We start from the raw sequence: 13,461 nt of genomic DNA, 5'->3' as shown, positions 1-13,461 counted from the left end.
GTGGATGGTGCTGTGATGGGGGGATCTGTGGATGAAACTGTTATGGAGGGGATCTGTGGATGGCACGGTTATGGTGGGGATCTGTGGATGGCATGGTTATGGAGGGGATCTGTGGATGGCACGGTTATGGAGAGGATGTGTGGATGGCACGGTTATGGAGGGGATCTGTGGATGTCGCTGTTATGTGGGGGGGGGGAACTGTGGATGGCACTGTTATGGAGGGGATCTGTGGATGGCACTGTTATGGGGAGGAGAAACTTTGGATGACACTGTTATGGGGAGGGGGACCTGTGGATGACACTGCTATGGAGGGGATCTGTGGATGACCATGCTATGGGGGGGATCTATGGATGACACTATATAGCATCTTATGCTATATGTGTCATCCACAGATACCCCCCATAACAGCGCCATCCACAGATCCCCCTCCCCATAACAGCCCCGGCCCGGCAGTAACTTTTAATTTAACTTTAAATCAGCGCATTTTTATTACCTTACAATGAAGCTCCAGTAACAGGCAGAGCTTTTTTGTTAGCCCAGAGGAATCTACTAAAAAGAATCTTCAGGGTGGCTAAGTATGAATTAGGCAAAGTGAGAGGGAGGGAACAAAGCATTTATAAGAGTTGCGGTAAAACATATGTAGTAAGGATATTTTTCCTTCCCAGCCATGACAACATGGGAAATGAGGGTTCGGAAAGAAAGGTTTGTGTCTTATTCAGTAACGGTGTATAGTTCAACTGGAACAATAATTTAGAGTCTACAGGTACTATTATGCCTAAGTATTTAAAGGACGTGTGAGGCCATTTAAAAGCTGTGGATGCTTTAATCCTGGTCATCTGTGTCTGTGCTACGGAGACCGCCAATGCCTCAGATTTCTCAAAGCTTATTTTAAAATTTGATATGCTACCAAATTCCCTAAAAATATCCATCACTTTAGGCAACGCTTCTAGTGGGTTAGAGATCAATAAAAGTAAATCATCGGCAAATGCTGCCATTTTATGTGTGTGATTACCTATGTGCAGGCCTCTAATATCCGATGATTGTCTAAATTTCAACAGCAGTGTCTCTAAGGTCAGTACAAAGAGCGTAGGAGAGAGAGGGCAACCTTGCCTGGTCCCATTTGTAATAGGAAAGGCATCAGACATAGAACCATTAACTAATATTTTAGCTGAGGGCGAGGAATATAGGGAAAATATAGCTGCTATAAATTGAGTTGGGAAGCCAAAGGATTCCAGCGCTTTTCCCATATAGAGCCAGCTCACTCTATCAAACGCCTTTTCTGCGTCGGTTCCGAGGAGGACTAAAGGAGTGTTTCTTTGTTTAGGAAGGTATACAGCATGTAGAACCCCACTAATATTGTGTCTACCCTCCCTACCCGGCACAAATCCAACTTGTTCCTCCCCCACATGACCAGGCAGCATAGCTGCTATATGGTGGCTTAACAGTTTAGCCCACCATTTTAAGTCGGTGTTAAGTAGGAAAATAGGCCTATAGCTGCCACATTGTTCTGTATCCTTCCGTTCCTTATGAATAATTGTTATGTGTGCTGCCTGGGCCTGTGGTGGGAGGGTTCCCCCTCGCAACACAGAATTACAAAGATTAACAAAGTGGGACGATAGAATATCTCAAAATTTCTTGTAGTGCGCTATAGGGAATCCGTCGGGTCCAGGGCTTTTACCGGCAGGAATTGTGCTCAAAACCTTATTCACTTCCTCAATGGAAAAGGGTTGCAAAAGTTGAGTTTTATGCTCCTCAGAGAGATGGGGGATCTGAATGGACTTGAGGAAGGAATCTATTCAATCATTCAGCTAAGTGAGATCAGTATCTTGTGCGAGATTTGACTTCTCTAATTGTACAAGGAGGTATAGAAGTTACAGAACTCCTTTGCGATGGACGGAGTTGTGATTAGTCTAAGACCTTCTTTGTTTTTATTGGCATGTATAAATGTTTTGTTCCTCTGCGTCCGGAGGAGGCCAGAGATTAGTTTGGATCCCTTATCCCCATGAGAGTAGAACTTGAAACGCAAAGACTGCATTACCTTGGCTGTTGCAATGCTTAACAAATCCCTCAGTTGGGAACGCAGGGATTTAAGAGCATCCAAGTGCTCTGCCGTCTTTGTCGTTTTGTGTAATTTCTCTATAGTAGAAATTTGAAGCAACAGCGAATCTATTTGTTTAGACCTTTGTTTTTTCACTCTAGTTCCCCTGTGATGACAGTCTTATGCGCTTCCCAGAGAACGGGTTAAGTGGTGTGAGGGAATCATTAATGGAGAAGTACTCCAACATTTTCTGTTCTATAAATGCCTTGTTAGACGCATCCTCAATAATTCATTTAAGTTAAGTATCATTTAAGCGCCACGTCCATGATTTAGAAGGGAGGTCCCTTAGTACTAGTCCCAATGACACCGGGGTGTAATCTGATACCGTAATAGGACCTATAGATACATTTTGGACAGTGGTGAGTAGACTATAAAAGAGGAATATATAGTCCAGGCGTCTGTATGAGCCATGAACCGATGAGTAGTAAGTGTAATCTCTTCCTTCAGGATGGAATATTCTCCAAACATCCGATACACTCAGTTCTGACAGCGCAATTTGTAGCTTGCGTATCTGCGCTTGGGGAATGAGAGAGGCAGAGGAAGTAGAATCCATTGTATGATCTAATTTTCCCCTTAAGGAATATGTACCTTCCTTCCGGGTCAATCAGTTGAGATCCCAATGTAAATGGGACATTCTTATCGATACCAATAGAAACTCCCCTGGCCGCAGAAGAGTAAGAGGCATGATACCACTTTGGGAAACATTTACTTATCGTATTAGGTATGTGTCTGTGCCTGAAATGGTTTTTTTTGAAGAAAGGTGATATCTGCCCTCTCTCTCCTCAGCGTATGGTATATCTGACTGTGTTTCTGTGGGATATTCATACCATTAACATTAAGGGATATGAGGGTAATCTCAGCCATATTGCATCTGTTGGGTGGGCCAACCAAGCCACCATGAAAAATCAACTGGGTTCAAGGGTTGCATAAGGGGCACTGAATAGTTAAAGAGAAATATAAACAAGTAGAGGGAGCTCATCAGCCCCAACGACGAACAGAGGCGTAATGCTATATAACAAAACATAAAAAGGGGAAAAAAGAAGAAGAGAGGAGGCAGCGCCTCGTGTATAGAACCTTACAGCACTAGGTATAAGAAAAAGCACTGATTATGCTTACCGAATGGGGTTGTGAAAGGTCACAACGCCTCTGAATCGCTTTTCTGGATGATTACCCATCCAGTTCACGGGAGAGGAGAAAACTGCGTCTGCTGCCCCTGGTCTGTATCCCTTGCCGTAATAACGGTTATCAGGATTGTGGAAAAAAGTGGAAAAAAATTCAGACCATTCTTGGTGGCGCTGATGCAGGAAAAAAGCTCATTACTATGAAGGTACCAATAAAGGTAATCTTTTATTAAAGAAGATCTACGCGTTTCGGGGGCAGAACATCCCCCTTCTTCAGGACAATAAAAATTATTACCTAACAAAACATGAGATACAGGTGCGGGGGGGGGGGGGGGGGGAGTGAAGTTATCCAAATAAGATCAGGATCTCCACCAGCTCGGTCATTTCAATGTAAGACATAATCTATCTAAAGCGACTAATATAGGACTGGAAGGAGAGGAGTCAGAGGCGGGCAGCCCCTCAGAGGAGTCAGAGGCGGGCAGCCCCTCCGTCACCAAGAACCAGGAGTGAGCCCCCGTTCTCTCAGCAAGGGTAATAGTAACATCTTTCAACCTGAAAAGATAAAGGCAAGTTATACATCAACATGTTCCCCATAGGAATGCCGGCAAGGGGAATAAAAGAGCATCTGAGAACATTCAAGGTATACAACCTGTTGTTGTTTAAACTTTTGGTGGTTTAAAAAGAAAACCTTCATACTTGAAATTAACCAGTCTCAGGATAACTATGTGGGTGCCTTCAGTCCTTGGAGGAGGGCTTCAGCCTAGGAGATTTGAATCTAGTCAAGGAGTGCAATCTCTGGGGAAAGGCCATAGATGGTAAGTCCTCCATGGAAGCGGAAGGTAGCCAAGAAGGAATATCCAACGGGGACATCTTCAAAGCCTCCCATATCTTGGTCAGGTCATCAGGGTGTCATATCGCCATCTGTCTGCCATTCATGGTAGTACTGAGTCCAAATGGGAATAGCCACCGTATGGGCAGTTTCTTTGATCTTAACACATCTGTTAATGGCCTAAGCACTCTACGTTTGGCTAATGTGCTGGCTGTCAGATCCTGGAATATCAAAATGGGATGAGAGTCCAGCAATATTTCATCCTTTTCATGAGCTGCTTTAATGATCGCTGTGGTATTTAAGTAATTAAGCAGAGCTCAAACCGTATCCCTAGGAGGGTCGCCTCCAGGGGGTTTCGGTCTAAGTGCCCTGTGAGCGCGTTCAATGATAACAGCGGCTGCTCGCTCCGGCCCTATTAGGAGAGCAAAAAATGTTATTACTGTATCCGGCAAGGCATCAGGCGATATTGCTTCAGGGATTCCCCGCAGCCGAATGTTCTTCCTCCTACTGCGATTCTCCTGGTCTTCCAGATATAGGTATGCATTATCAATCTGGGTGCGCATAGACCGCAACTGAGTTTGCATCCCCTTACTGTGTTGTATTACTGAGGTCTGTCCTTCTTCAAGCGCCTCCACTCTGTGCCCCATTTGCTTCATCTCTACCTTAAAGGGACACTGACAGGCCCAATAAGCATATTTAGGTATATATATGACAGTACAGGTCTTATAAAGTGTATTAAAATCATCTAAGTATCCCCCCTGTCCACCTTATAAATACAGTAAACTGAAGTTTTATAACCTGGTTGAATTGTCTTCAATCTGCCCAAGGGGCGGCGTTTCACCTCCACTTGCGCCCAGCCAGCCGCCCCCCAACCGCCGCTTTGAAGCGCCGCCCCAGCTCATCAATATTCACTTCGCTGGGCGGCTACTACTGTCCCCGACTTCACAAGATCCGGCGCATGCCCAATACATTCCTATGGGCATCGGCCTCCATCTCATCTTCAGCGCATGCGCCCGGCACACTCACTGGCCGGGATCACATCGCGCCTGTGTACAGTCTGCATCCTAGAGGCCACTTCAGCCTCTGCATTATGCGCATGCGCCGGGCACTGTTCAGCGCAGCGCTTCAGAGCGGGGACAGCAGAAGCCGCCCAGCAAAGTGAATATTGATGAGCTGGGTGGCGCTTCTAAACGGCAGTTGGGGCGAGGCTGGCTGGGCACAAGTGGAGGTGAAACGCCGCCCCTTGGGCAGATTGAAGACGATTCAAGCAGGTTATAAAACTTCAGTTTACTGTATTTATAAGGTGGACAGGGGGGATACTTAGATGATTCTCATACACTTTATAAGACCTGTACTGTCATATATATACCTAAATATGCTTATTGGGCCTGTCAGTGTCCCTTTAATGTCTGCCAGTTCTCGCATCACCGGTGACAAGGCTTGAGTCAGCGAGTGCTTCAGAAAGGATCTTGTTATTGGCATCGGGTCTTGTTCACCCTGTGCATCAGAGAAGGCACAGACGCTGTCACCATCCTGTGCGGGCGCACGGGATTCCGCCGACGCCATTTTCCCTCTGCTGACCGGGGAGGAATCTTTCTTGTGGATGTACTTATTCAAGTCCCCTTGGGATTTTTTCGATCTGGGAGTATGCTCTAGCTCCCTTCCCTTCTCCTTAGACAGTTTACCCATTTTTAGACGGTGATAGTCGCTATTTCAGCAGTCGGCCGAGTGGTATGGTGAGGAGCTCTAGCTTCACACGTCCTGCACCATGCTCTGCCCCCCCCCGGATGAAATTAATGGTCCGCATCTGTTCTGCAAAAAATGTGGATCAGATGCAGAGCAATACAGTTGTCCATTCCGCATCTCCACAAAAAAGATAGAACATGTCCTATTTTTGTCCAATTTGCGGACAAAGATAGGCATTGCTACAATGGGTCTGCAAAAAAAAAACGGATGCAACACGGACGTATAAAGCAAAAAATACTGTAAATGGCCCGTGTACAATCTGCAACAAAAAGGGTTCGGACACACATACAAAATATCGTTGTGTGCATGAGGTCTAGATCTGTGTGCACAAACCCTAAGTATGGGCTTATAGCCCTGTGCACCGCTTTCTTATAGGTGCGGTATGCGAACGAGAAGGCTCATTCACACATGTAAGATACATACAGTATGTGCACAATTATTTCCTGTTGGATACATAGTGGTGCATACTGGTGTATGAGAACTCTACTCACTTCTGTATGCCTCCATTTTATACTGGTGAATTATGTTTTTCCCCTTCAGATTCCTTACATAGCATCTACATTGGGCATAGCAATGTTTCTAAGGGACAATGAGGGTCATTTTTGAAGGCCCTATTCCAGAAAACGAGCGTAAAAAAGTAGCAAACAGCGGGTTTGTGCACCTTTCAGTTTTACGCTGTCCTCATCACTTTCCGTTAAGAAGGCATGGTGTGGGCAGATTTATTATCATTCACCTCAGTTTTCTGAGGTAGATTTCATTCTAGGCACATGGAGTCCCTGAGGATGAGCTTAAAGGGGTTGTCTCATCGCTAGGATATGCCATTGCTTTATAGGTGCGGGTCCCGCAACTCTATCGAGAACGGAGCCCCGCAAGGTGGTGGCTGGAGGACTCCGGTCCGGCCACCTCCAAGCCTGATCCCCATAGAAGTGAATGGGAGCTTATTCGCGGCCCTCGCTCCCATTCATTTCTATGGGGCCGACGGAAATAGCCGAGCCAGCGCTCGACTATTTTCTCCGGCCCCATGGAAAATGAATGGAGGGCGGCTGCGCATGCGCAGTTCACCCTCCTTCACTTGCGGGGCTCTGTTCTAGCTGGGACCCGCACCTATAAGACAATGGGGGCATATCCTAGCGATATCCCCCATTGTCCATGATGAGACAACCCCTTTAACTTATGAGAAGGCCTGCACTTCATTATACATTAAGTCAGGGGCGGGTTGGCCATAGACTCTACAGGGAAATATTCCTGTTTGCCAATGCCCAGGGGGCCACCCAAGCCCGCCTCATGGTGGCCAGCCAGGTACATAAAAAAAGTATGCACTTGGCCAGCGGTCGCAGAAGCCCTCCTGAACTCAACTGTGTTGCCATCCTCAGAACGATGATACAGTTTCATACTGCGGTGCAGGTGGCAGTATTTTGTGCTGCACTGTGGTACTCGGCTCTGCTGGGGCGGTATTTTATTCTGCACTATGGTATTGCAGTCCCCGCCTTCAGTCAACTTGTATCCACCTACAACATGGGGCGCACAGGATATCAAGACACTGTAGGAAACACAGGACACCCCCCCCCCCCATCCAATATCTCTGTACACATTTGGGGAAGTATCAATTTGTAGCAAAGTGCACCAAATCATAATGTGCACTAATTGCAACAAGAAAAAATGTCACTTTTTGCACCGATCTCGCCAAAAGTTGAAAATGCAAGTTTCTCGATGAAGTAGACTCCGTCTGAGCGTCTCACAATTAAAGGCGGATTTATCAAAAAGCCATTAAGTGATGCAATTCCATTTTCTTGCAGTTCGAAATTCACAAAAATTTAAGGAGGCGGGAACTGTCCATCACAGCCTGTGTGGCAGGGCACTGAGGCTTCATCTGCCACAGACACCCCTGTGCCCCAGTCAGGCACCCCCCCCCCTCCACCCAGAAGTAGCGGTGCGGAGTCACGTGACTCCTAGGTTATGGCAGCGCCCCTCTAGCCCGGGCTGTAATCCTGCGCGGGGCCCGACAGCGGCCCACAGACACGGTCACAGAGAAGTTACATGCCGCCGGGGCAGACGGCACCCGCCCGCCGCAGTGCAATTCTCACGTCTGTTGCACGGAACGTCTGAACAAGGAACCTGCGTCCGATCCGCTATGTTTCCGGTCGGCTCCTTTTCGATGTAGCACAGCAGCGGGCGGAGCGCTTTCCGGGTGACCCTGCTGCGGCTGTCAAGGGCCGAGCTCCGGTTCATCATGGCGACGGTGGAGGAGGGCGGATGGACGTACTGATGACAGTCCGTAAGATCGCCTCGATCTGTACGATGGTGAGTGTCTGGTGCGGGACAGGGGGATGCGGGAGCTGCGAGGCCCAGGGGAGGAAGATGGGAGCTGCTGGGGGGAGATGCATAGGTGTGTACCCGCATAGCACCAGCCTCCAGCTGCTGTGGCACTACACTTCCCAGCGTGCCCTGAGCACCCGTTGCTTAGTGACAGTGTCTCTCATTTGCACTATAGTGAGGTGTCAGATCACTTGTGTCACATCCCACGTGACCTCTGACCACGCCCCTCTCTGACTACAGAAAACTCCTGGCATAGTTTATTTTTTGTAGTTGTCAGCCCATTATCCTCAGGTCCTGTCACTTTGTGGGGGGTCATGAGGTGTAAAGACTACCCCCTCCGATCCCTGGGCACACTTGTTTTTGCCACCTTCACCCCAGCTGGCACACAGTGAAGGTGCGCTGGTATCTGTAGTGCCCGCTGTGATATCACCGGCAGTCCTGGATATTGGGCTATGAAACGACTACAGGACCTGTAAAACGGATCCTGCAGAGGGTAACCTGGCGAAGTTCACTGGATCCGGCCATGCTGCCATTCGCCTCTGAACCACACCGTTTCTTTTTGTCTTACCAAAATGCGCACACAGCGGCCGGATCCCATTATAGTCAGCGGGGTCTGGTGGTGGACGGCAGTGTCTGGCCGGATCCCATTATAGTCAGCGGGGTCTGGTGGTGGACGGCAGTGTCTGGCCGGATCCCATTATAGTCAGCGGGGTCTGGTGGTGGACGGCAGTGTCTGGCCGGATCCCATTATAGTCAGCGGGGTCTGGTGGTGGACGGCAGTGTCTGGCCGGATCCCATTATAGTCAGCGGGGTCTGGTGGTGGACGGCAGTGTCTGGCCGGATCCCATTATAGTCAGCGGGGTCTGGTGGTGGACGGCAGTGTCTGGCCGGATCCCATTATAGTCAGCGGGGTCTGGTGGTGGACGGCAGTGTCTGGCCGGATCCCATTATAGTCAGCGGGGTCTGGTGGTGGACGGCAGTGTCTGGCCGGATCCCATTATAGTCAGCGGGGTCTGGTGGTGGACGGCAGTGTCTGGCCGGATCCCATTATAGTCAGCGGGGTCTGGTGGTGGACGGCAGTGTCTGGCCGGATCCCATTATAGTCAGCGGGGTCTGGTGGTGGACGGCAGTGTCTGGCCGGATCCCATTATAGTCAGCGGGGTCTGGTGGTGGACGGCAGTGTCTGGCCGGATCCCATTATAGTCAGCGGGGTCTGGTGGTGGACGGCAGTGTCTGGCCGGATCCCATTATAGTCAGCGGGGTCTGGTGGTGGACGGCAGTGTCTGGCCGGATCCCATTATAGTTAGCGGGGTCTGGTGGTGGACGGCAGTGTCTGGCCGGATCCCATTATAGTCAGCGGGGTCTGGTGGTGGACGGCAGTGTCTGGCCGGATCCCATTATAGTCAGCGGGGTCTGGTGGTGGACGGCAGTGTCTGGCCGGATCCAGCGAATTCCAGCAGGAGCCCAATTGGTTGCCATGGGCAACCACTCAACTTTTCCTCTGCATCAGTTTTCATACCTTTCCCCCAGTAAGAAATAGTGTAGGTTATACCCCAGTACACCTACTGGGAGAGATGGATGTAAACTGGTACAAAGTGGCGTGGTTGGCAGATGGTTTCTGAAAAATGAAAGGTGGAATCTGATAGGCGGCCATGGGCATTTACGCAGCCTTTTCTTTTGCGCCATTTTCACACCGCCGTTGTTACGGTCACTATTGGGGATGAGCAAACTTGCGTTTTTAGTCCGGTGTACCAGGTTCGGGTTCGCTAGGTTTTCCGTCATGGATTCTGCTACCACTGACCATTAGGTATAGTCCGTGGTAGCGGAATCCATAACGGAATTCTTAGATAACCTGAACTTGAAACGCGCTCAACACTAGTCACTATGTCTCCATGTTAATGATGATTAGGTGTGTCCCGCACGTGTAAGACGTGCCCAGTGCTGCCACTAATAGGACTGCCCGCTCCCAGCACCTGGTCCGGAGAGCCGAAAAGCCAACACGAGTCCTGAAAGCATCCATCAATCATGGTGGCCGCCCGCTGTGTTCTCCACGCACAGCACACGTACCCGTTGCCTTCAATGTGTGTAGTCACACGTGGGTTGTTTTCCACGGACCGCGGTTCCATTGTGAGTGACGCCATGGAAGCATGCCCTATTTATGTCTGTGATTATGGATCCTTCGCTTTATAATCTATGGGTCCGTAAAAACCTCTTACACAACACAGATGACGTCCATTTCTAGGAGATTTTCTGGAAATGACTTTTTATCGGAGCAGTGTCCATGGAATATGGATGACACACGGATGTGCAGTCCGTTTTTTTTTTTTGAATGGTCAGATATAGAACATGTTGGGATTTTCTCGGCATGGACTGACGGTTTGTTCATGGGAATGTGTGTGTAGGACTCTTGTCTTTTGTAGTGTGCATGACGTTGTCAGGATATTTTCAAATATTGAAGTGTTTCCTCACTGTGCCCAGTAGGGTGGGCACTGCTGGCGCGCTGTGTCATACATCCTGAGACTACAGGTGCCACTGAGCAGACAGAATCCCACATTTTATCACGTTGGATCCCTTCTTCATCACCATGAGAGAAGAGTGCTGTGTCATTGAGTAGCGTCTCTATTAGGGTCCATTCACACGTCCGTGAATGTGTCCGCACCCGTTCCACAATTCAGCGGAACGGGTGCGGACTCATTCATTCTCTATGGGGCAGGAATGGATGCGGACAGCACACAGTGTGCTGTCCGCATCTGCATTTCCGGAGCGCACCCCCGATCTTCAGGTCCGCAGCTCCCGAAAAAAATAAAATAAAACATGTCCTATTCTTGTCCGCAATTGCAGACAAGAATAGCAGTTCTATGGGGGGTGCCAGCCGGGTGTATTGTGGATCCGCAATACACTACGGACTTGTGAATGGTAGGGATGAGCGAAGCAAGCTTTGTATCCTAGATCCGAAGTCGCTTTGCTCAAAACTTCACTTTAATGCTGCACGGAGATCCATCGCCGTACGACCTGCGACGAGTCTCGCAAGATTTCGGTGAATAACTTCGGTATTTGATTTTTAAACTGAAAAAACATTTTAAAACTTGGATCCGATGGTGGAGATGAGAACTACTGAGTTTGAGCATTGGGCGATTTATTTTTATACACCTACCCGGCTCTGTTTATTTTTGGTTGGATGACTTCTTGGGCACAGGAATGTTTTATCAGAAAATATCCTATTGTTTAAATCACATTTTTATGTTAAATATATTTTTCTTAAATTTTTTGGTGTTTTTATTTTTTTAATTTCTCTATGTGACCACCACCACCACAATATAGGAAAAAGCACCAGCCTATGTGCGCTCCCATGGTCCCATTCACCAGAGAGGCTGACGCTTTTTCCTATATTGTGCAAGCATAGCCACCACTGATGGATTGCAGGGTGGTCTGTAACCATGGAAACGAGCAGTGTATAATGTGATGGGAAAAATGAATCTAGTCAGCAAAGGAAGCAATATGGACAATCACGCTCGCTCCGTACAGTATTGAAACGGTTTCATCCGAAGTTGATTCGCTCATCCCTAGTCCAGAGCATGCCTAGAAAACTCCCCCATAGATGTCAGTGGGGTCCCCTCCAAACCATTGTGTCTATGTCTATGTAGTTGCTCTCAAAAGTCTTAAAGAGGACCTTTCACTAGTTTAAAAACTAAAAACTAACTATATCAGTGGGCAGAGCGGCGCCCAGGGGTCCTCCTGCACTTACTAGTATGTCTGGGCGCCGCTCCGTCGCCCGGTATAGGCTCCGGTGTCTGCAGCTCCCTCTGTTGTACTGGGCGGAGTTTTTGTATTAGGGTTGTCCCTTGCTGCAGCGCTGGCCAATCATAGCGCACAGCTCATAGCCTGGGAGTCCCAGTACAACAGAGGGAGCTGCAGACACCGGAGCCTATACCGGGCGAACGGAGCGGCGCCCAGACATACTAGTAAGTGCAGGGGGACCCCTGGGCGCCGCTCTGCCCACTGATATAGTTCGTTTTTAGTTTTTAAACTAGTGAAAGGTCCTCTTTAACGTATTCTAGTGTGAAAATTGCAGGATTCTAATAATTTTTTATGTAGATAGTGACATATGTTTAACATAAAAACATAATTTAAATAATAGGTCATTTTCTGATTAAACTTTCACTTTTAAAATAAAAATAAAATAAAAAATTCCATAGCTTTACTTAGTGTAATCTTTGGGATTCATGAAAATGCAGTGAAAAACACTTTGTGTGAATCCAACCTTATAGTCAAGACATGGATACCCAAGCAGCTATGCCAAGTGGTCGTAGCAGCAGCATGGCCCCCAGTAGTAATAGCAGCAGCAGGTTTCACCTCTATCCCACCAGTAGTAGTAGTAGCAGCAGCATGGCCCCCAGTAGTAATAGCAGCAGCAGGTTTCACCTCTATCCCACCAGTGGTCGTAGCAGCAGCATGGCCCCCAGTAGTAATAGCAGCAGCAGGTTTCACCTCTATCCCACCAGTAGTAGCAGCAGCAGCATGGCCCCCAGTAGTAATAGCAGCAGCAGGTTTCACCTCTATCCCACCAGTAGTAGCAGCAGCAGCATGGCCCCCAGTAGTAATAGCAGCAGCAGGTTTCACCTCTATCCCACCAGTAGTAGCAGCAGCAGCATGGCCCCCAGTAGTAATAGCAGCAGCAGGTTTCACCTCTATCCCACCAGTAGTAGTAGCAGCAGCATGGCCCCCAGTAGTAATAGCAGCAGCAGGTTTCACCTCTATCCCACCAGTGGTCGTAGCAGCAGCATGGCCCCCAGTAGTAATAGCAGCAGCAGGTTTCACCTCTATCCCACCAGTAGTAGTAGCAGCAGCATGGCCCCCAGTAGTAATAGCAGCAGCAGCAGGTTTCACCTCTATCCCACCAGTAGTAGCAGCAGGGTTCACGCTTTCCCCTAGTAATGGCAGCTGTACCACACCTTACCCCAGTAGTAATAGTAGAAGCATCACCACCCAGCCTTTCCAGCAGGAGTAGTTGTAGCAGGGTTCCCTCTGTCCATTCTCCCAATATGAACAGCAACAGGATGGCTTACCTTCCCCCCAGCAGTAGTATTAGCAGCAGGGGCCCCTTTTTCCCCATGTGACAGCAGTAGTAGGAGCTGCAGCTATGAGCGATGCACTGCTCTGCCCTCTGATTCCTGTATCAGTCCATGCTTTCAAAGGCTTGTCCTGGAGGAGCTGGCAGCAGCGGTCATTATCGCTGTCTCCACTTTGCAGGGGTGGTCCATGACGCAGGTGGAGCTGGCACCATTCATTTGGCAGTAGATGGAAGCATCAGGCTGCGGCATGCATGTTCTTCAGGAAGGAAAATCGGTTGC

At 48.7% G+C, this 13,461-nt stretch overlaps 1 protein-coding gene across 2 annotated transcripts in view; it reads left to right on the top strand.

Annotated features, from left to right (window-relative positions):
* The first annotated feature begins 7,739 nt into the window (after positions 1 to 7,739).
* The window catches only part of LOC120977147 (ubiquitin carboxyl-terminal hydrolase 12-like), a 90,507-nt gene continuing 84,785 nt past the window's right edge, over positions 7,740 to 13,461 (top strand). The window contains exon 1 of one of the 2 annotated variants that reach the window (XM_040404924.1): positions 7,740 to 8,095. In XM_040404924.1, coding sequence (XP_040260858.1) covers positions 8,048 to 8,095 — 48 coding nt within the window. In that variant the 5' untranslated portion in view covers positions 7,740 to 8,047. The remainder of the gene's footprint in view (positions 8,096 to 13,461) is intronic. The other variant, XM_040404925.1, reaches the window with a different exon arrangement.

The sequence above is a fragment of the Bufo bufo genome, chromosome 8, assembly GCF_905171765.1.
Source record: "Bufo bufo chromosome 8, aBufBuf1.1, whole genome shotgun sequence".
Lineage (NCBI taxonomy): Eukaryota > Metazoa > Chordata > Amphibia > Anura > Bufonidae > Bufo > Bufo bufo.
This window is presented reverse-complemented; position numbering and strand designations above follow the sequence as displayed.